General features: G+C 46.8%; 1 protein-coding gene across 2 annotated transcripts; it reads right to left on the bottom strand.

Annotated features, from left to right (window-relative positions):
• Nucleotides 1-178: 178 nt before the first annotated feature.
• On the bottom strand, nt 179-21,075 carry wdhd1 (WD repeat and HMG-box DNA binding protein 1). 2 transcript variants are annotated; one of them, XM_061244947.1, is made up of 26 exons: nt 20,943-21,075; nt 20,455-20,541; nt 19,778-19,889; nt 18,918-19,069; nt 17,817-17,928; nt 17,644-17,694; nt 17,250-17,345; nt 16,904-16,996; nt 16,683-16,789; nt 16,348-16,507; nt 15,352-15,556; nt 15,075-15,253; nt 14,141-14,325; nt 13,514-13,755; nt 12,293-12,430; nt 11,892-12,048; nt 11,146-11,260; nt 10,794-10,925; nt 8,341-8,558; nt 7,857-7,999; nt 7,634-7,690; nt 7,434-7,465; nt 5,861-6,031; nt 4,361-4,497; nt 3,913-4,048; nt 179-934 (listed from the first exon to the last, which is right to left on the bottom strand). In XM_061244947.1, exons 2-26 carry the CDS (start codon nt 20,529-20,531, stop codon nt 749-751), a joined length of 3,393 nt encoding a protein of 1,130 aa, XP_061100931.1. In that variant the 5' UTR covers nt 20,532-20,541; nt 20,943-21,075; the 3' UTR covers nt 179-748. The 2 variants fall into 2 exon arrangements, with proteins under 2 accessions (XP_061100931.1, XP_061100938.1); XM_061244954.1 differs by having other exon boundaries at nt 20,455-20,561; nt 20,943-21,066.
• Between the last annotated feature and the right edge of the window lie 2,346 nt (nt 21,076-23,421).

Raw genomic sequence — 23,421 nt, 5'->3', positions numbered from 1 at the left:
TATAAACATACAAGTGCAATGAACTCCGGGCAACCTACCATTGGCCAGTAAGATCAGATGCGTTTCTTAGGTGTAGCATTAAAATGGCACCTGATTATTTTTGTGTAAAGCGGGGAAAATACACTACACATTGCATTTTATTCATTGCATGCATTCAGAATTCTCATAAAAAACAACATTGACATATACATTTATTATAAAGTACAGAGAAAGTTCAGACATCCAACATTAATGACATGAAATAATCACTTTTAAAGAGTTTTTACTAATAAAAGGCTTATAGTGCACGACTTTGAAGGTGGTCCCTCGTCCCGTGTGCAACGGTTTTGCTTGCAGAGATTTTCAAAGTACATGGAATATTTTTCCTTCAATGTCATCAGGAAGGTATTCCAAATCCAGGAGAATACAGTGGATTAAATCAATAATCGAGACCAGGGCTGCCCAAACCTGTTCCTGAAGATCTACCACCAACCCTAACTTGCACATCCAATTCTACCGATTTGCAGCTCACCAAGATCTCTAGCTGTCGAATAATGATGCGCTTCGTTAGGGTTGGACTGAACAGTGACAGGACAGTATCACTGCAGCAGCAGGCATATCTACCATTTCTCAAATACCCACTAAACTGAAGACCAACGTAAAAAACTGATATTCAAAAATTCACTCGAGACATTTGACTTGATGCCAATTCCAGATCTACACGAAAGACACATTTAAAACGATATACTTTTTTATTTCTTAACACGCCTCAGTCTTTGTTGAAAGCAAATGCTGAGAGTTTAGCAGAAGCGTCCAGAGGCTTTTTCTTCTTGGCACTGCTCTCTCGCTCATTCCCTTCGTCGTTCTTCACCTCTTCATTCTCTTCTTCCCTCCTTTTTCTTTTTTTCAACTCTGCCACCTCTGAAGAAGGTCCTTTTGCTCTTTCTGTCCAGGACTGAGGGGAGAAACAAAAAAATATTTTCCATTAATAAACGTTGAACATACCCACTAAAGTGCGGACCTAGAGAAATGAATTAGCGCAAACAATGGAACACAAACACAGGCGTATTACAGCGAAATGTTTTCCGAGTTAAAAAAAAACCTCTGTCAATGGACGATATAAACCTAGAAGCTGAACCTAATAATGCTCAGTTATTGTACATAGAAATGCACAATATTCACACTTATAACTCAAATCAATCTATCAAACTTTATTTATAGAGCACATTTCATACAAGTGATGCAGCTCAATGTGCTGTACATATAAAAACAAGGCATTAAAAAAAAAATCTGGCATAATGTCAGGAGCAGTTGAAATAACGAATGACAACAAGAGCCTTTGTGCCACGTCCACAAGCACACACGAAACACACACAACGATGTTAATTTCACCCATTTATACGTAACCACTATTGATAGTATTGATAGGGCTACTACTTTCATACTAGGCATGAAAAGGTCCCGATTTTCAAGCATTTAATATATATTCCGGAACATTATCTTATGGGCTACGCTGCAAATTAAATGAAAGAGAATAATGAATTCAGTCACCTACATCGTCATAAATCAGAGGTATGATGGTGTAGATAGAAATGCATAAACCACAGTGCCCCACCCTACATATCTTGCTCCCTATAAAAGCCAAGAAAATCATTGCACGATTATGCACTGAATGTGGCTCGTGGGCCTAATTTTTGGCCTACAATGCTTTAAATTATCAATTAAAATAGCTTCATTATTTATGAGTATATTTATTTGGAAAATGACAGCCAAATGTTTTCCAAGTTAAAAAAAAACTCTGATAATGCACGATATAAAACTAGAAGGATATAAGGAATAAATAAAAATATCCGGCATAATGTCAGGAACAGTTGAAAAAAACGAATGACCGGCAACAAGAGCCTGTGTGGCACGTGTACAAGCACTCGCGCACACGCAACGATGTTAATTTCACCCATTTATATGTAAGCACTATTGACAGGGCGGTTAAGCCCAGCAGCGTTCCGGTTCCAGCGGTCCAGTTATGGGCAGGCGGAGCGCACTAGACGTCACGGAGCCCATGAGTCATCACGGCCGGCTCGTGTCTGCGCCGCCGACCCCAGGCCTCCCACTCCTATTCTTTATCCGAAATTAAACGCTCCCCACTGCCGTGTCCCCGCATCTGCCCACTCGTTTACGCTCCGCTCTCACACCCTCCCCAAATCCACCACCATTAGCATAAGATCAATGGAGTGTGCCCCTCCCCCCCCCCCCACCCCACCATCCCCCCCCCATCCCCCTCCCCCATCTCTGGCTCGGGTTCCCAAGCAACAGGCATTCCAAATCCATTCAGACTGACCAGCCCCCTGGCCGGGCTCTTTGGGGCGGGGGGCGGTCACGTGTCGCTCAGCTGAGTGGTCTTTCGAGTGCCAGGTCACGACCGGATCCTTGACGAGGTTTAAGAGTGTGTGTGTGTGTGTGTGTGTGTGTGTGTGTGTGTGTGTGTGTGTGTGTGTGTGCGTGTGAGCGCCTACAAGGTGCAGACCAAGTGTAAGATGGCCACTGCTTACGAACGGTGGTCGGTCGGTCGGGCTTGAAGACTTGTGGGTGACATTAGCTCAGGCGGTAAGAGCAGTTGTCTGCCATTCGGAGGGTTGCCGGTTCCATTCCCACCCTGGGTCTGTCGAAGTGTCCCTGAGCAAGACACCTAACCCCTAAATGCTTCTGACGAGCTGGTTGGTACCTTGCATGGCAGCCAATCGCTGTTGGTGTGTGAGTGTGTGTATGAATGGGTGAATGAGAAGCATCAATTGTGCAGTGCTTTGGATAAAGGCGCTATATAAATGCCAACCATTTACCATTTATGTAGGAAAATAGAGCACCCCCCTACCCACCCCCACCGCAACTACACCTCCACCTGAAGGCGTAAGGGGCTCCGGCAGGTTTCTAAGTCATGGTACGCATGGGTGGGCTTGCTGTAAAAACCGATCACACGACCTGAGGGGGATGTAACCCCACACAATTCATTTCAAAACCGGACACTCAAACAAGCAGCTGGAAAGACTGACCGCAGAACGGACACTCTCATCAAACAGGCGGCAGGATGCACTAACCACACCACTAAAAACACATGCGTGTATGACGCACACAGGAGGGAAACACATCCTTCACTTTTTAAGGGCGGGGAGTGGATTTGACAGTCAAATGAGGATGCGTGCCACTGTGTGAAAGGGATATGGATTGGAGGGGAGGGGAAAATTGATTTACATTACAACATTACATTACATTACATTACATTGTAATGACGGTTGACAGACATCAACGCCCACTGCTACATGATGACATAAAATCTTGTTTTCCAGGAAGTGGATGGAAAAAAAAAAACTTTGGTGTGTAAATACACAAGTATTAAAATTGTATAAATATATATACTTCAAGATGTGTTCGTATGGTTATGAAGAAGTGGCTAAATTGAGGGAAAAGTGAATTTAGATTTCAGGTCGTCTAAGGAAAGTAAAGTTTCCTATACATTTCAAATTTACGTAAAATGTTTTTGTTTTTTTTGCTTTTGAAAACTACGTCGCTCCCTCTCCTACCAGCCAGTGCATCTAAGATTTAGCTGCTTTTTTCAGTAATTAGGAATCCAATGTGAAAAAAACAAAAACAATCCAATCGTCAATCAATCATTCCTCATAGAAAAAGCTGAGGCCGATAACAAGCAGCAGACACTCCCAAACAGCAGAATTCAAGTTGGCACCAATAAGGAAAATATAGCAGGCTTTCAGTTACCCTTTGGGCAGAAGAACGGGTCCAACACGTATTCACACACGAACCAAATTGCGGCTTCCGTACTAGACCTATTTCCAATGCAAGTTCCACAAAGGCCACACCATGGTCCCGAGGTTGAGGTTCATACGTGTACGTTATTTATAAACAAACAGCAGAACGCCTTACCAGCCGGTCCTCTGAGGACAGAGCTCTGAATTTGCCCATAGCCTCCTTGACGACGTCGGTCTCACCCAGGTCCGGATTATCGGCCAGAATACCCTTACGGTTCTCCTCAAGCCATAGCTGGAAGCCTGTCTTTGGCCTAAAAGGCAGGCAAAACCATATTTGAATCCAGTCCACATCCATATTACACAAGCGATTAACAGAGAAAAACAAGTGAACTTGCTAACCTTGCAGAGGTGAAAAATACCACACCCTGCTACACAGCCCAGTGGCCATCTTTCTACACGACGATTGCAAGAAAAGAATCAAAATAATCACCGTTTTATCACACGTTAGTGACTTTATTATAAACAAAGATCTCCCCAAAACTCATTCTATACATTGTACCGACGTGTAGTTGACAGGAATGAAAAAAGAGGAAGGGGGTTGGGGGGGGGGGGTCCATTCTTACTTCCTGTTCTCGCTATTGTCCGCGGGAGAGGCTGGAGACTGCCCACCCGCGACGCTCTGCTTCTCCACAGCCGGCTCCTTCTGCTGCCCCCTGCTGGCTGGTCTGGGGACGCTCATCTGCAGCAGCGTGGGCTGGGTCTGGAGGAGAGATCTATTGTTATTGACTTCATATGATAAAGCACTTGCCCCCATCCTAGCCTCTGCATTTACAGAGCGGAGACAAGTAAGGAGTAGCGTTAAAACCCTCGGCCACAGAATTCAACCATATACATTTAACCGTAAAGAACATAACGTACAGCGTCATCATTAAGTTGCAATGAGCGATGGTAAGAGGCTCATCTGCATGAGAGGATTGCGTGCAGCCATTACTGTGGCTATAGAGAGAACCAAATGTTTAAACCACCATGTATATAATGGTGGTTTCAGTAAACTGAAAAAAGCAGCCGGAAATTAAGTCCACTGGACGACACAAATGGTGCGTCATCACTGGGATGACAGTCGTCAAAGCGACAGCGGTATGATCCGCGGCACGGTAAGTGAATTACACGTTGGCACACGCAAGCCGCACACGCTACACGCTACAGCTCTCAGACAGCGTTCTTGTGAGACGACTTGCAGACGACATCTTTCATCCAATCCATTATGTTTATTTATGTTCAATCTCACCATCACACTCACACTGCCACCCTGAAACCAAATCCAACACTCCCACACCGACGAAATATCCTACGTTTATTTGGTTTCAGGGCGGATGCTTGATTTCCAGCCAGATAATATTTACATTGGATTACGTTGTATTTTGTATTTGGACTAAAGGTGCAAAAAGTGAACCTTTACTTTAATTTAAAAAATTTAAGCAGAAAACTGTTTCTACTGCTGCAGTTACCCTTTCAAAGTTCTTCGAAATTAAAAGGCACTGTGTCAAACAATGATTGGGTAACTGCTACCAAACCAGAATGGAATCAACAACAGCGGTGAGTATGCACACAAGCTAGCCAGAATGAGTTTGATTTGATCACGCTGGCTCCATCTGCATCTGGCCATGCACAAATATTCCCAGATCACGTTTATCCGCAAATAATAAGCGGCGTTGATAACATCCGCTCACTGACCGGCACTGCACCCAACTGGAGTCCTGAGGAGCCCAGAGCGTTCTGGCTGACCGGAAAGAGCCTTAATTATGTAACCGAACTCCCACTGGAGACGTGCTCAATCCCCAGATCAAAACAAGGCAGAGAACCAGGCAGAAGAGCTTCCCATGCACACCTGGGCCCTGCTTCGCGAAGCAGGATTACAGAGTTAGCCGGACAACTGCACCGAGCGGAACCCGGAATGCGGCCTCATCTGGAACACGGACTGAAGCAAAAAGAGCTGTGGGGGGGGGGGGGGGGGGGGGGGGGGGGGGTTTCCTCAGCAGTTATCCAGCTAACCCGGTAACCCTGCTTCGTGTAGCAGGACCCTGTAGTAGACGTCATCGATGCAGGCAAGGACCTTGGGATACCTTGGACTTGGGTCTTGGTGCCAGCGGCTTCAGAACCGGACCCTTATTCTGCTTGGCCCCAGGACCGGCCACGAGAGAGGGTTTCCGGGTCGACGGAGTCATGGTGTCCAAGACATTGGTCACGCGAGACTGCCCCCACGACGGGCCGGGGGACTTCCCCGAACCCGACACCTGGGGTTTGGGGACAAAGATCCATCGTTTAGTTATTTCCCTCTGTACTCCACATTTTAAGATTTGTAATAATAAAAATGAAAAATGTCACGTTGTCAGATTTGAATCAAGGTCATTGTTATGCATTTGTTCCCACCATGTCTGGGACACATCAGTGTTATGTAAATAAAAGCGGTCGTGTTTAGTATTTAAGAATATCCTCTGCATGTCGTGACAGGTTGTCCTCCAAGCAATAAAGCAATAAAACTCCTGACATTTCAATGGATCTCTGGGAATTGGGGGGTGGGACTTATGTGATACAGTATGGAACACATTTGTTGGCTACGTGGCTTTAAGTCATCAAGGGTCCAAGGTATCAAAAGAGCCTCAAATCACAGTGCTGCTGCCAGATATGCAGTAGATACGAAAATAATCGTTTCTCCTGACAAATTTTCCTGTTGAAATCAATGGTAAAAATATTCAGGAGAAACAATTTTCTTAAAATAATTATGGAGGGCACTATATTTACTCTGCGTTAAACTATACACTTGGCACATTCTATGTTGTTCCAGCCATGTACATGTCATTCTTGTTCGCGCTGAATCAACTGAACCAAAACATCTTTGTCATACCGCTGGGCAAAACAACCTTATCTCACTGCTGCTGAACAAACAGGCACAAGCACGCATACATACATACGATTGCTTAAAAATCATCCCTTAAGTGTACACAGTCTTCCACAACCATCACAAACTACAAAAATACCATCACATAATGATGACATTACAAAAATCTGAAAATGCCATCACAATATATGATCACAACCTAACAAAATACCATCACATTATACCATCACAAATGAACAAAATAACATTACATAAACAAAAATATCCGGATCCTCATTTTCAGCGTCATAATTCTGATTCAGTTCTTCAAAGGCATTAAACATACAATACTGTGCAAATGTCTTAGGCACAACTAAAGCCAAGATGCTTTCAAAAATAATGAATCGTTAAAAACTAAATTAACACAATATTTGTTGTGACCACTCTTCTCCTTTAAACCTGCATCAATGTTGTGAGGTACACTCTCCTGCAGTTTAATAAGAAAATCATATTGGAGAACATATTGGAGAACTTCTGCAGACTTTGGCTGTCTCGCTTGCTTCTGGTTCTCCAGGTAATCCCAGAGAGCTTTGATCACGTTCTTATCTGAAAAGTGGTCCATTACTTAATATGTTACTTGATTTAAAGAAATCATTTTAAAAAATATTAAAAAAACAAAAGCATCCATGACAAAACTCAAATAAAATAATTTGGGGTGCTGTAGAGTTTCGCACAGGACTGTATGCATGCACCATCAACTGAAATATACGCATCCCAGACACCAGCATCACACCCAACAGCCACCCCACCGCACTCACCTTGAAAGGGTTTACACGGCCTTCTTTGCTAGCTGAAAGACAAAAACAAGCAGTTAGCTACATTTCAAGAAGAAACATGTAATAATAATAATAATAATAATAATGTGATCAAACACCCCTTATGTTCCCACAAATGTAAGAAGGAAGAACGGCAGAGGAGACTCCACAGTAAACGTGAATAGTGTCATTGCTCTACTGACCTGGCTTTGGGGATGGTTTTTCCGGTGAGGTGGCCCCTTTATTAAATGGATTCAGAGCTGCAACGTTAAGAGGAGTAACTTCATGAGCATTACATTACATTACATTACGTGGCATTTAGCAGACGCTCGTATCCAGAGCGACGTACAACAAAGTGCAAATCAAACACAATGACTCGATTCACACAGCGCGTCCGCAAGTCTGCTCTGTAGGCGGGAGACTCACGTGGCTTCCTGCTCTCCGCTGCCTCTTCCTCTTCCATCTGCTGCTGACCGTCGTCTTCCTCACACTCCTCTTCCTCGCGTGCCGGTTCCGGCCTCCTTCCCCACTGCGGGCTTTCTGCGCACTCGACCGCTGCCCTGCTGTACCTGTAGTGACATTTCCATTACGCATCCACAGCCTATTCACTTCACGTTCAGGTCTGCTGTTATTGGCCAATTGCCCAATCACCCTGCCCTCCCTGGGAAGGAGTGACCTTTTACCAGCCACCAGCGTCAATTAATTTCATTAAACTGATCGATTTAATTGAAATCCAGGTGTTAGCATGTTAATTGGAACACAGGTGCAACCGTTTGGCTCCCCTATTATAAGAGTCTGTCAGCTGGTAAAAGAGATGGGAAGGTGAGCCACTACAATTGCTTGTGCTTAAAATAAAAATGAAAAAAAAAACCATCACCAGTTCCTCACACACACACGCCAGCGTAATTACCCAGAGGCCTGCCTGCCGCTGGTGTGGTCAGGCTCCTCCTCTTCCTGTTCCTCTTTCCGCTGGGCGGCGGCCTTCTCCATGGCGAGCTCCCCGAGCCGCTGAGCCAGGGCCATGCGGCGGGAGCGCGAGGCGTAGCGCACGGCCAGAGTCACCACGCGCTGCGTCATCAGCTCCGCCAGCTCCACGCAGCGGAACTCCCGCTCCAGCTTACAGGACAGCTGCACGCACGCACACACACGCATGCACGCACGGACACACACGCATACACACACACACACACACAGGCACGCACACACACGCACGCACGCACGCACGGACGCACGCACGGACACACACGCATACACACGTGGACAAGCACACACACACACACACGCACGCACGCACACGCATACACACGTGGACAAGCACACACACACACACACACACACACGCACGCATGCACGCACGCACGGACACACGCATACACACGTGGACAAGCACACACACACACACACACGCACGCACGCACACGCATACACACAAACACACACGTATGCACAAACACGCACACACACACGCACACACACACGCACGCACGCACGCGGACAAGGACACACCGCATACACACAAACACACGTATGCACAAACACACACACACGCACACGCACACACACACACACGCACGCGGACAAGCACACACACGCATACACACACAAACACACACGTATGCACAAACACACACGCATGCACGCACGCGGACAAGCACACACACGCATACACACAAACACAGACGTATGCACACACGCACGCACGCACGCACGCACGCACGCACGCACGCACACGCACACAACAGAGTTTAGTTGTAAAGAAGGTTAGGTTGTAAAGAACTGAAAATGGTCATTTGTTGAATTTGCAGCATTAGGAGGTCATATTTACTGAAATCAAAAGCTATTCCAATCAAAAACATCTCAACAGGTCAAGTTACATTTTAACATAGGACCCCTGATTTGATAGCAGCTTCACAATTCTTGCATCCATTGAACTTGTGAGTTTTTGGAGAGTCTCTGCTTGAATTTCTTTGTAGGATGCGAGAATAGCCTCCCAGAGCTGCTGTTTGGATGTGAACTGCCTCCCACCCTCATAGATCTTTTGCTTGAGGATGGTCCGAAGGTTCTCAATAGGGTTGAGTTCAGGGGAGGATGGGGGCCACACCATGAGTTTCTCTCCTTTTATGCCCATTGCAGCCAATGATGCAGAGGTATTCCTTGCAGCATGAGATGGTGCATTGTCATGCATGAAGATGATTTTGTTACGGAAAGCACGGTTCTTCTTTTTGTACCATGGAAGAAAGTGGTCAGTCAGAAACTTTTCAGAGGTCATTTTCACATCTTCAGGGACCCTAAAGGGGCCGACCAGCTCTCTCCCCATGATTCCGGCCCAAAACTTGACTCCGCCACCTCCTTGCTGACATCGCAGCCTTGTTGGGACATGGTGGCCGTCCACCAACCATCCACTACTCCATCCATCTGCACCATCCAGGGTTGCACGGCACTCATCAGTGAACAAGACTGTTTGAAAATTAGTCTTCATGTATTTCTGGGCCCACGGCAGCCGTTTCTGCTTGTGAGCATTGGTTAGGGGTGGCCGAATAGAAGGTTTACGCATAACTGCAAGCCAGTAGCTTCAAATACCTGTTTGCTGCTTTGTAATGGCATTTTAGCAGCTGTTCTCTTAATCCGATGTTTTTGTCTGGCAGAAACCTTCCTCATTGTGCCTTTATCTGCACGAACCCGTGTGCGCTCTGAATCAGCCACAAATCTCTTAACAGTACGATGATCACGCTTAAGTTTTTGTGAAATATCTAAGGTTTTCATACCTTGTCCAAGGCATTGAACTATTTCACGCTTTTCGGCAGCAGACAGATCCTTTTTCTTTCCCATATTGCTTGAAAATGGTGGTCTGCTTAATAATGTGGAACGTCTTAAGTAGTTTTTCCTTTAATTGGGCTCACCTGGCAAACTAATTATCACAGGTGTCTGAGATTGATTTCAGTGATCCAAAGAGCCCTGAGACACAATACGATCCATGAGTTTAATTGAAAAAACAAAAAATGTCATCTTTATGACACTTAAATACAATTTGCATAATAGTTTGGAACGCGGTGTACAAATGCACACATAAGCACATATGCACAAGTACACAAACACCCAAGTGTGCACACACACAGATGTATGCACACACACAAAAACAGACATCTTCAACCAATCAATTCTGGGTAGATGGGAAGAACATGCAAACTCCACCCAGCGAGGATACGGGCAGAAACCCGGATCTCACACCCAGAATCTCCTCCTAGCGATGCAACAGTGCTACCCAACAGCACCACCTTCCCAAGCTATTATGAAATGTTTGACTTGAAACAAGATCCAAACGCTGCTGTGCGTAGTCCACAATCGTCCTGCCCAAAGACTCACCGCAAACATCTTCATCAGCAGCTCCTGCTGCTCATTCTGGGCCCGGGTCCTCCCCTCCTCGCTGACCTCATATCCGCTGGCTGACAGGAAGTCGAAGTGGTTGTGGAACAGCACAGAACGCCAGTACTGCTCCTGGAACCGAGAGACGCGTGCGTCATCAGCAAACAATCCAGTTTTCCCCCAGCTCTCCCATATCTGTCCTCATATCATGTGATGCTGGACTCCAGCAAGCACAAAACGTTCTCACAATGTGGTGGCCATTTCATAGCATTCACGAAACGTTCCAGCAGCATTGTGAGAACGCTGTGCGAGAGCTGGAAGTCCCGCGTTAGTGTGAGTGTGGGAGCGGTACCTCCATCTGGCCCTTCTCCGTGCTGGTCTGGCACAGCGGCAGCTGAAAGGGCAGGATGGCCACCGCGGGGCGGGGCAGCGTGGGGGGGAAACGCGCCCCCTTACAGGGTATGCACCTGCACAGAGGAAGCAGGAGGGGTTAGGGGAGGACAGCGCACAGCCCCATGAACGTGCCTGTGAAGGTGTGTGTGTGTGTGTGTGTCTGTGTGTGTGTGAGAGAGTGTGAGTGTGAATGTGTGAGAGTGAGTGTGTGAGTGTGTGAGAGTGTGAATGTGTGAGAGCATGTGTGTGTGTGTGTGTGTGTGTGTGTGTGAGAGAGTGTGAGAGTGTGAATGTGTGAGAGTGAGTGTGTGAGAGTGTGAATGTGTGAGAGCATGTGTGTGTGTGTGTGTGTGTGTGTGTGTGTGTGTGAGAGTGTGAGAGTGTGAGAGTGTGAATGTGTGAGAGTGAGTGTGTGAATGTGTGTGAGTGAGCACACGTGTGTGTGTGTGTGTGTGTGTGTGTGTGTGTGTGTGTGAGAGAGTGTGAGAGTATGAATGTGTGAGAGTGAGTGTGTGAGTGTGTGAGTGTGTGTGAGAGCGCGCACGTGTGCCTGTGTGTGTGCATGCTTGAGTGTACCTGTGCATGTGTATGAGTGTGTGAGAACGCATGCGTGAGTGAGTGAGAGTGTGTGTGTGTGTGTGTGTGTGTGTGTGTGTGTGTGTGTGCGTGCGCGTGTGTGTGTGTGTGAGCGTGAGCTTGTCCTACCTGAGCTGTTGGGGGTTCTCGTGCACGCCCACCACCCAGTAGTGGTCGGACTTGCCCTTGCAGTGCTCCCGCGTGTTACACACAGGCGTCCACGTGTTTCCCAGGGAACGGTTTAGCAGGCGCACCACGCCCTCCGAGTCCACAAAGCACGGCGTGCCTGAGGAGAAGCCACCATTTTATTACAGGTACCACCAACCAGGACTGGGCGCACATTGTAAAACACGCGTGTCTGTTGGGCAAACACAGTCACGAGAGAGGCAGGGGAGCCAGGGGAACTGAGGAAGACTGCGCAGGGACAAAGCCAGAGAAAGGAGGAAACGCCGAGTGAGAAGAGAGGAAAAGAGGGGGATGAAACAGGACAAAGGGAAAAATGTGATGAGACATGAGGAACAGAGACTCACCCTCAGCGGAGAAGCCCATCCAGGAGAGGTGGGATTTTCGGGAGAGCGGGAGGGGCTCCCCATGGATGACCTGCCTCCTCCTCTGTCCCAAATTCAGCAGCTGGACGCCCAGGGCCTGGTCCCCATCAAAGCCTGTGCCTGGGACCCCAAAAGACGCACAGCGCTCACATCAGAGGGAGCCGGGATCAAAAACAATCCTACTGTGAGAAAATTCTAGAAATGTCTCTACGACCTCAAATTAATCAAAACAAGAGTCCCTGTAATTGTACGCATTTCTTCCCCATTCAGTGATGTACACATCACCCCATTACGGTTTCCATGAATTAACATATCCTGTGCTCATTCATACAGGACTGTGCTCATTCATACAGGACTGTGCATCATATAGCACTGTATGGGACCTGCTGTGATCTCTGGAGTTTACTGCCGCGATTCACTTGTTGTGGCAGAACTAGAAATAGTTCCCAAGTCGGGGAAGGTTTTGTGGCAGAATCTCAAAGACGTTAGCCAAAGTGCAGAACACGGCGTTCACAATAACAAACGGACACATGGACGACACATGGTTTTGAGGTCATTACAGCGTGACAAAAGAGCCCTTCCAATTACTATCTGGTATTTGCACGCATGTGCATGTATATGCGTGTGCATGTATATGCGTGTGCATGTATATGCGTGTACACGTGCGCGTGAGTATGTACCCGTTTCTGCCAGAATATGCATGTATACACGTATATTCGTGCGAGGGCATGCGTGTGTGTGTGTACTGTGTGTGCGTGTGTAGTGTGCGTGTGGTGTGCACGTGTTTGTGTATGTGTGGGCGTGTAGTGTGCACGTGTGTGTGTGTGTGTGTGTGTGTGTGCGTGTGCGTGTAGTGTGCACGTGTTTGTGTGGGCGTGTAGTGTGCACGTGTGTGCGTGTAGTGTGCGTGTAGTGTGCACGTGTTTGTGTATGTGTGGGCGTGTAGTGTGCACGTGTATGTGTGTGAGTGTGTGTGTGTGTGTGTGTGTGTAGTGTGCATGCGTTTGTGTATGTGTGGGCGTGTAGTGTGCACGTGTACGTGTGTGAGTGTGTGTGTGTGTGTGTGTGTGTGTGTGCGTGTGCGTGTAGCGTGTACGTGAGTGTGTACGTCAGTGTGTGCACGTAGTGTGTGTGTAGTGTGCGCGAGCGCACGCGTGTGTACACTACGTGTGTGTACCGGGTGTAAATACCACGCGCACACACCTCTGTGGTAGACGATGAGGATCTGCTCTCCATGTCCGGTCATGCAGACAACCGGCCCGGGCAGGCAGAACACCTCCCTCTGGACCCCGCCCACTGAGAAGACCCGCACCAGCAGGGCGCTGGTCGCCGCGGCAACCCAGCCCTGTCCCAAGCACACGGCCCTCACGTCCTCGCCCTTCGGCAGGTCCACCATCCACTCCTTATTGGTGTCCCAGGAGGAGAAGTGCAGACACTGCAGCTTACTGCAGGGGGCAAACACACAGCGGAGAGTCAGCAGCAGAACACACACTAAGGAATAGTACAGTCACTATGAGTCTTTAAAGAGCTCATTAGAAGTCAGCGTCTCTGGGCTGCTGGGCACCTCATACGACTGAGACAGCTGCTTAATGCACCGCGCTTGGGCTGACTGATTTGGCCAGTGTTGTCCTGGGAGTGAAGGATTCAGTCGGCATGACAACTGCTCCTCATTGAGCCACAGTGACCCCAAGTGGTCAGTCAGGAAAATGCAGCTTGCTACATACTCGACTCTCCAGACAAAGAGAAGCTCAATTGGGGGGGGGGGGTGGGATTGGGAGGAGAAAGGTGCTGGGATTAAAGGTTCTGTACATCCGCGAGGCACAGCCCTACCTGGCGAGCTCCTCGGTGCCCTCGCAGGCCAGGAGCACGGCCTCCTGGGATAGGTCAGCCAGCGTGTGACCCAGGGAGTTGGAGAGGTGCATGGCGTGGTGGACCGAGCTGTCGTGGAACTCCACGTCGATGGCGTTGTCCAGCTCGTCGCTGTAACCGCGGACGATGCCCACGGAGTTCCACATCTGAGGAAGGCGAACGTCAATCCAAACTGCTCAGACAAATATCACAACTCGAAAGAACCCACTCAGACGTCGGCCAAGGCACGAGAGTCTCCCCCCTCGCATGAACGTGCACAGCAAATATCTCGGCTATTTTACTTTTGGCCTCATGGCGGCACTAGAGGAAAGCGATCATGGAATCACCAAAATTAATAGGTTTCTTCCTCTTGGGAACATGCATGTGCACAACAAATTTCATGGCAATTCAGCCATTGCTTGAAATATTGAAGTTTGGCCTGAGGGTTGGAAAGGTCATGGGATCGCAAAATCGGCAGGTTTCTTCCACTGGTCTCATGAATATGCACAGCAAATTTCATGCCAATCCAGCCATTGATTTTCGACATGTCAGTCATGAACAAAGGGACAAACAAACAGGCGGACGTCGTTACACAGCATCCTTAACGGAAGTAACACGTTCGTAACGGAAGTAACATCTCCGACATGCGAGCCTCTTGTAAATCAAGAGAGCCTCTTGCAAATACTTGCCTTGTATAGAAAGTAAAATGTACAATGCAACAAAGCTACCCACAAGCTTGCCCGTTATGTTCCTCCTATGACTTATGCGGTCTCAATTCAATCATACAATTATCATTGAGCGATTTGACAGCGGTGAAGATATAAGTGTCTGGATCACCAACACCCCCACAACACAGCTCCCAGAAGTAGACTCCAACACCCCCACAGCACAGCTCCCAGAAGCACCAGACTCTTACCATGAAGCGATGCATTAGGTGCCCAGGGGTGGAGCCCGGTTGAAAGGGCTTCTGTGGGGGGGTGGGCATGGGCCCATCGTAGACAGGGCGGGGCGCAACCGGGGCCACAGACGGCAGAATGTTGCTGGCCCCGTCGTCGTCCCCATACTTGTCCGACCCCAGCTTCACCGAGCCGGTGTCTGTGTGAAGAGAGACAACGTTATGTCCTAGTAAAACTGCAAATACACCAATACACCACTCCGTGCTTCCTCAGCCTCCCTGTCGTCACTTTACTGACCGAGCGAGTTTTCGTCGTCGTCAAGGAAAGAGCTGCGGTTACGAGGCCGGCCCGTCGCAGGCATGAGGTCGTCGTCGTCGTCGTCCTCGGCGACCGCGTTCTTCGCCGGCGAGCGGGTTCCGCTCAGGTTCTCCTCCAGGGGCCCGTCGTCGCCGTCGCCGTCGAACAGGTCGTCGTAGTCGCCCGCCTCCTTGTTTGGCGCCACCTACAGGACAGCAGCGGCATTAACACACTGATTCAGTCAACATGCTAGGAGGAGCACATATCCATACAAGCGTACACCTGAATCATATCCATGTCTAAAGGCTGCAGCCCTTGTAATGAGAAAGGGGGGAGTGGGAGGATGTATGAAACGGTGTTGAGTGACAGATCAGACTGATGGCAGGGATTTGCCATCAGTCTGCTCTGCGCAGTGCAAAATGACCAGCTTGGAGTCGACCAGAAAGAAACTTATGAAATATGGCCAAAAAAAAAAAAAAAAAAGGCAGGGTGCTGATTGGCTCATTTGGTTAAGTCCCCACGCTGTGGTGCACTGATGAGCCCTGTAGTCTTGGAGAGAATCTGTGGCCAGTAGGTCCGTAGGGCAGTGTGCAATTGGCAATTAGGTCACCCATGGTACGGGAGGGTTTGGTAAGTTAGGGGTCTGACATTTCATCGCTCTTGTGACTCACTCTGGTCAATTGGGAGCCAGTGGACTGCATGCCCCATATCAAAGGCCTTACTCTGACTCCAGTCTGTACAAGCTTAATGGGAGTCTCTGCTGTGCACAGAAGCAGCTGGTGACATGGTGTTTTGGAGGAAAAATGTGCCCGTCTATACTCTCCCGAATGGGGTTCACTCATGTACACAGCTGCAGCTGCAGACAGATAAGACATGGCAAAATAGGGTTGGAATTGGACATTTAAAAAAAGAAACAAAGACACGGTGGGAATAAAATGCTTTCCTCAGGGTGAATAGGGCTGGTGATTTAGGAGTACTCCAGTGCAGTTCACTGACCTTGCCGGTGCTCTTTGCAGATGAGGAGGAAGAGGAGGAGGAAGAGGCCAACACACTGTCCAGCAGCCCCAGGCAGCCCTCTGTGTCAGTGTAGGCTATCTGCTTCCCCGAAGGATGCCAGGCCAACCCACACACTGTGTACCCCTTCTCATGCTTCTCCCTAAGGACAGAAAGACCACCGAAACCAGTCAAGCAGTGTCCCTAACACCGTACAGAGAAGTACGGGTGACACCCATTTCACTGTACGCAAAGGGGCGCGGGCAGCACCCCGTGAAAACAAACATTTCAATGAATGTACGAGATGTCAACAGCAGCACCGAGGCATGCTCCAGTACCTCTCCACACATAGCTTGGTCTCCACGTTCCAAACCGTCAGGAATCCCCCTACAGCACCAGCGGCTAGGAACTTCCCACACGGAGACCAGGCCACCACGTTAACAGGCTGGAGGAGAGAGGGGAGAGACAACGGGGTGTGAGACAACGGGAACGTCCCGCTCCGTAAAGGGGATGACACGACACGGACAGAAGCCACGGCAGGCGGCAAGTTGCTCCGCACCTGGGCGATGAGGTCATCGGAGAGGGTGCTGACGTGGCTCCAGGTGCCCCTCTCGTACAGCTGCACGGTCGTGTCCACGGGAACGGCCAACAGCTGGGGACACAACCCCGGCCGGTTACTATGGAAACCACAACCACTGGCAAACTAAATATTCTATTGCTAAATATTCCATATTCAGATATTGAAGTTTCATTCAATGAGATTAATGCTCATAGCAGAACAGCAAGCTCTAAATACTGTTGGTAGAACCACAGGTTATGTTCTCCATTGACCCAAATAATAAAACAAAATGATAAAAGCATTGGAAATGCGTAAAGGAGACAAGGGTAAGAAGATGAACCATTACTTTTCCAGAACCTGGCTGCCATGATAATCTGCACAGTGACTTGGCATTGCTGACGTCATTGGACTTCTGAAGAATCTTCCAACTGCTCACTTGAACCTGTAAAGCATCAAAAGAAACATTTATAAGACATGCTGCTGTTGTACAGTTGGGTAGCAGTGTGGAGCTCTAGTATGACTGTGAACCTGATACTTTATGTCATAGGCCAAACACTGTAGTGAAAGTTCATCAAAATATAATCAAAATGGAGGCCAAACATTTTTTAAACATGTTGCTTCTGAATATATAATGAATCATACTATATAATACATAACATATAATAAAGAATCATGACTGCAAACTACAAAGTTCAGGGTTTGGGTCAAACAGCCAACAGTGTGCCACCTGATCATCTTACCTGGTCTTCAATTTTCCAAACAGCTACAGATCCATCACAGCTAGAAGTGCCCTGAATGGGGAGACAGTGAGACAGAGTCTGTTCGTGCATGCTATTTTCCACAAACATTTGTAACACTTTCATCATAAAAAAAACATTTTATAATAAATGTTCTGTCTGAGGGCAACTCCTACCAGGAACTCATCCTTGGGGTCAAAGTTCACGCTCAGGACAGGGGCTTCGTGACCTCGCAGCGTCTTCTGCTGGCTGCTGTCTGCCACCTCCACAACTTTCACCATGAAGTCGCTGGGCAAGAAACCAGGGCACAACAAACGCAGCTCACAATCCAGAACTTTCTATACAGCAGGATGAAGGGCGGTGAGACAGGCAGACTGATATTAAAAGATCTCAATCGGCGACATCTCCAGCGAGAAGTAATTGAAATGTCCTCCGTGCATATTTCCTGGCGCGCTTTCGCTCCCCACCGCAGGTGAGAATGTCCAATAATTCTCCAGGAGCCACAGCTGTGCTATCGTTCCAGATCAATAATCGCACCGAACGCACGGCACATAAAAATAGAGCCCTGTCAGGTGGCAGGGTCAGCAGGCTCATTTCCATAATGTTCCCCGTTAACGTCGATTCATACATCGAACACTCATTCAGCTTGTCTCTCCACACGAAAGGCGGCGATCGACATGACTAAACTGCTCATTCTGTAGAGAGTAACGGGCCCAGAGAATATCAAATAAAAGCTTGACTGCAAGACCTTACGATTAACGGAGCGGTTATGGGAGGAGTCGCATGCTGACACCTTGCGTCTTCTGAGAACCAGGCCTATAAACGCAATGGGACATTCTAAAACCGCAGAGGTAACAAGAAGACAGAAAAGTAACAAATATCTGGCACCGTCCGGGCAGAGATTTGTGAAATACTGGCCATGTTCATCTCTGTTTAGCAGAAATGCAGTAGAGCTCCCTTTCATTCATTGAGAAACTCAATCTATAGTCCAGTGGAGGATGGGCATCCCCCTACAGCCAGGTTCCTCCTGAGATTCCTTCCCATCGGGGAGTTTCTTTTCTCACCACTGCTTGAGGGCTTTTCTCCTCACAATAATTTTCTCACCACTAGAGTATTATTTTTTGTTTGTCTGTTTTTTGTTTTTACCTCATGAGCTATCTGGCGCGGATATCTGCCCTTTTCTCTTACCTTCTGTTGCTCTGTAAAGCGTATTTATGACAGTCTGCTGTGAAAAGCGCTACACAAATAAACCTGAACTGAGTGTACAGGTTCAGCACCTGGAGCCAGCTGCCACCCTGGACCCGCTGCAGTTGAAGGCCACGTGGTTGGCGTTGGAGGTGAAGCGGGTCAGTATCCCGTCCGGATCCCCCTCGGGAAATGTGTGGATCTGAACCGTGTTGTTGGACACGGCTGTAACCAGCTTCCCATTCTGTACAAGTGTGCAGAACGTGATTGGTGTAAAGAGATGGGAAAAACAGATTTCAAAGTGTGCATAAACCCCTATTTGTTTTATGTTCATTCTCAATCAAAATCCTTTTTTTTTTTATGCTATGTTACAGGTACACAAAATGCCTTCCAGCAGATTGGAGTAAGCTTTAGCAACGGTACAGTATAGATATTATTTTTCATAAATGTTGTCAGGATTTGCTTAAAAACTCATTTCTGTACTGTACCATAGCTGAAGCTCACTATCAAATCCTGAAATTTTATGAAAGACATATTTAGTAAATGCAATTAGCCACATAGATACCACAGTGGTGTTTATCATATTGGCTATTATTACATGTGGGCAGAGATTTACAGCCACATTAAAAGTTGGCACCCACCACAGCAACCCACCAATATGCCACAATTACCATAAGTGAGTGAACTCTGCAAAAAGCACTGCAATAAAAGAACACATTTGGAAGCTATACAGGGCATGACCACAGATCCGGGGCACTAAGGTATTTAATTAAAAGCCTTTAGACAAGGTTTAAAACTGGGCAAAGATGTAGAGGGCTACCCAGGGAAGATAAAAACAGGAATATTCCACCAGCTCCAAGTAGTCTCGGACAGATCCGTGAGGAGAACGACATGCATGTTCGGACTGCCCCCTGCAGCCCAGCATTAACAACATAGAATGAACACTGGTCACCTTCAAAGCCAGAGAGTAGACCTTCTCCCCGACGTTGACAGATTTGGGGTCGTCGTCATCTAGGCTCTCCCATATCCGGACATCTCCGTCACTCCCGCACGTGACAATGTACCTAAAGGCGAATAGGAGAAAACGGTGGAGAGGAGTCACAGTGGCCGAATTTAGCCCTACATTCGTTTACGCTTCTGGATCAGCTTACTCTTAAAAGGGGAAATTATCGGCATATACATGGATTTTGTCTTCATTTCCCCATATGTGTCCTGTAAACATCTGAGAATTTCATGCGGAAAAGTAATGTTACATCAACAAATTGTACTGGTTTCCTACGAATATCACAGCAGATAGTCAACAAATACCTAACCAGACAGTCACACCCCTTATTTGAAGATCAACTGATCTAAAGCACAAAGCGCAGTAATCTTCCGATATAACTTAAACGTCAATGTTTAGTGTGACCTGCTGAACTGTATAACCTTAGCTGTCAAGGCAGACAGAGATCAGTTTTGCATTGATGGTGTGTTGCTTTTGTTTATTTCTTTATCGTATCATTCAGCATACAACTGAGGACACGACTACAACACGTTTTGCAACAAAAAAAACCTCAATAAGATGAACAAAACTGCAACAAACTGTCTAGTCGTTGAAACGTCAAGAGGTAAACAAGGCTTTGCACATACTTTCCCGTATCGTCGAAGCACACGTCCGTGTGCCCTTCGGAGTGACCATAGCGCATCGGCTTTCTTTCCGCAGGCATCTCTTTCCAACTTCAAAAGGATACAAATGCATAGAAACATAAAAACATTGTGTTTAATTTTAGGCAGCCTAACCTATGGAACACAAAAGGTTTTTTTCCCATATAAAAACACGCAAACTAACTAGCTAACTAACATTAGTGTGCGTTCAACGTTAGTTATGTGAGGGACTCCAAAAGCTTTAGCGAATTTGTGTATACTATGAGCAGTACAACTTACAAGTAAAATATATTTGTAACAGAATCTGGTAGCGAACTAGCTAATGGTAGCGAACTAGCTAATGTTAGCAATGAAACTGGCTTCTCCGAAACTATTTGGATTTACGTGCGCAGTGTACAAAATGTTTACGTACAACAAATACGTGTGGAATACACACAGACATATTAACCACGAAATAATAATCATCCACTTACTGTATTGACGATTTAAATGCTCTGTATATTCTCCCGCGCTGGAACAAGGAAACCACATACACACAGCGCTTGAGTTTTCCCGCCAGCTACGTCACCAGAGCTTTGCCCTCCCACCATTGGCGTCAGTGCTGTGTGACAGGTGAGTAAAAATGCTTTCTTCTCTTGTGTTGTTCTGTGTGGGACTGTGGTACCTCTTTAATGCTAAAAGATATAAATATATGCTGCTCTAAGAAAAAAGATGTTTTATTAGAAACACATTATACAAATATATAATTATAACAATTTACTGACCTGCCTAAATCATCTTCTAAGAAACAATATCAATGTTGTTTCTTAGAAGATGCTGGGGTCAGAAGGATTGCTTTGATATACTGTATATTTTTAAAGCTTTTTACACATGTTGTCTGTGTGTGTGTGTGTGTGTGTGTGTGTGTGGGTGGGTGTCTGTGTGTGGGGGGGATAGATAGATAGACAGACAGACAAATAGATAGAGCTTCAGCACTGAACACAAGGCTGTTATTGAGAACCAGTGAAGTGAGAGCTTTGCCCACCCATGCTGTAAAACAGTCAGCTCTCACCAAACAAGTCCCCCGAGAGACTGACTTTAATTGGCCTTTCCACAATATGTCTGAGTGGTGTAGGTGTCTCCGAGGGGTAATTTAATACATGCAGCCGGACATATCCTGCTGTAGATCTGTATCTTTCGCAATTACATCTAATGCGTTCAGAGCCAGGGCCAGAGACATATAATGCGTAGAATATAGATTAATTATAGATTTATTTCAGGTCCCTGGCTGACAAAAGAGTTACTACTTCTGCATAGTGTTTTTTTTTTTTTTAAAGAAAATAGCAGATTAAACTAGTATCAACCGGAACCCTCCCTAGGAACCACCATTGACAGGAAATGCAGAGATTCATTGAAGACCAGAGAGCATGAATGCACTGAGAGCTAAGGGGCTCAGTTGTATGTGGCACCCCGGAACTCAACATTATCCCTTAACATTCTTTCCAGAACTGGCGAATGTGCATCTATGCAGAGCCCTATAATGTAACCCGATGACTCCAAGCCCTGGATGACAATGAGAGACGATAACCTGATCAGTCGAGAGATGCGTAAATATTTTATTTCTGTGGTTTTGCGCAGATCGATAATCGTGTCTCCGTCCTCGCGTTCCAGAAATAGTCCATTTATAGGGTGTAGTCGAAAGGTAAATACACAAGGATGGTAAACATTTCCATTGTTCTTTGGTGAGTAGAGAGAAGCATGTTCGATCCACAAGCTTGTCCGTAGGAGTGCAGAGCAAGATGACAGAATCTTGTATCAAATAAATTATTTATTGTTCCCGGAAAGAGACAACAGTTTGTTTACAACTTACATAAACATAAAAGTATACAAAATAAAGCTGTTAACCAAGTATTAATAGAAAAAAAAAAAAGTACTAAGAACCGAGATGTATATAGGCTACTATATATCATTCTCACCTCTCCCTTTGGTTCTCCAGTACCACACAGCATTTTTCCGTGTGAAATATCTTCCACAAATTATCAATCACAATTGTTTTCAGCAGAGACTTTTCCACACCCTAAACTCGCCTTCCACCGACAGTTAAAAAGCCGTGACATAGCCACTGACAGAAAGGTGCTCACAGTATAGCAAAAGCACTGACCTACGCCTTACTTAATATGGGAACAAGCTCTTGACTTAAGACGTAAGCCACTGTACATTTTAAGGGCATGCCAGCTGCAGTTAATCAGTAAGGCTTATGGAATATTTGGCCTTCTGCCCTTTGGTAGTATATTAAGGGCATTATTAAAATGTGTGCAATTCACAAAGCAAACAATATGGTGCAATTCATAAGGTGTGCGATTCACAAAGCAAACATCTATCCATCCATCCATTATCTTAACCCGTAGTGGATTAACCGGGTCGCAGGGGGGCTGGAGCCCATCCCAGCATACATTGGGCGAAAGGCAGGAATACACCCTGGACAGGTCGCCACTCCATTGCAAGGCACACACACCATTCACTCACACACTCATACCCACGGGCAATTTAGACTCTCCAATCAGCCTAACCTGCATGTCTTTGGACTGTGGGAGGAAACCGGAGTACCTGGAGGAAACCCACGCGAACCCACCCGCACAGAGAGGCCCCGGCCGACCGGGATTCGAACCCAGGACCTCCTTGCTGTGAGGCGGCGTAAGTTATATGAAACATCTGAACCATCTGGAACATGTGAAGACGAAATTAAAATACATACGTACATGTCATTTCAGTGAGCACAATAAGCACAATGATGGGAATTAGAATGTCCTAATGGCACAGAATACATTACAAATGTGTCCTATCAAAAACAATAAGTTTGGATAAAGGCATCGGGATGAATGTGATATCCTTTACGAAAATCAAGAAGTCTTGCCAGACCTAACAGATGCATGCAATGTGATGTTTTCAGCAGTGAAAAGGCAATTCCATGTA

The sequence above is a fragment of the Conger conger genome, chromosome 1, assembly GCF_963514075.1.
Source record: "Conger conger chromosome 1, fConCon1.1, whole genome shotgun sequence".
NCBI lineage: Eukaryota > Metazoa > Chordata > Actinopteri > Anguilliformes > Congridae > Conger > Conger conger.
This window is presented reverse-complemented; position numbering and strand designations above follow the sequence as displayed.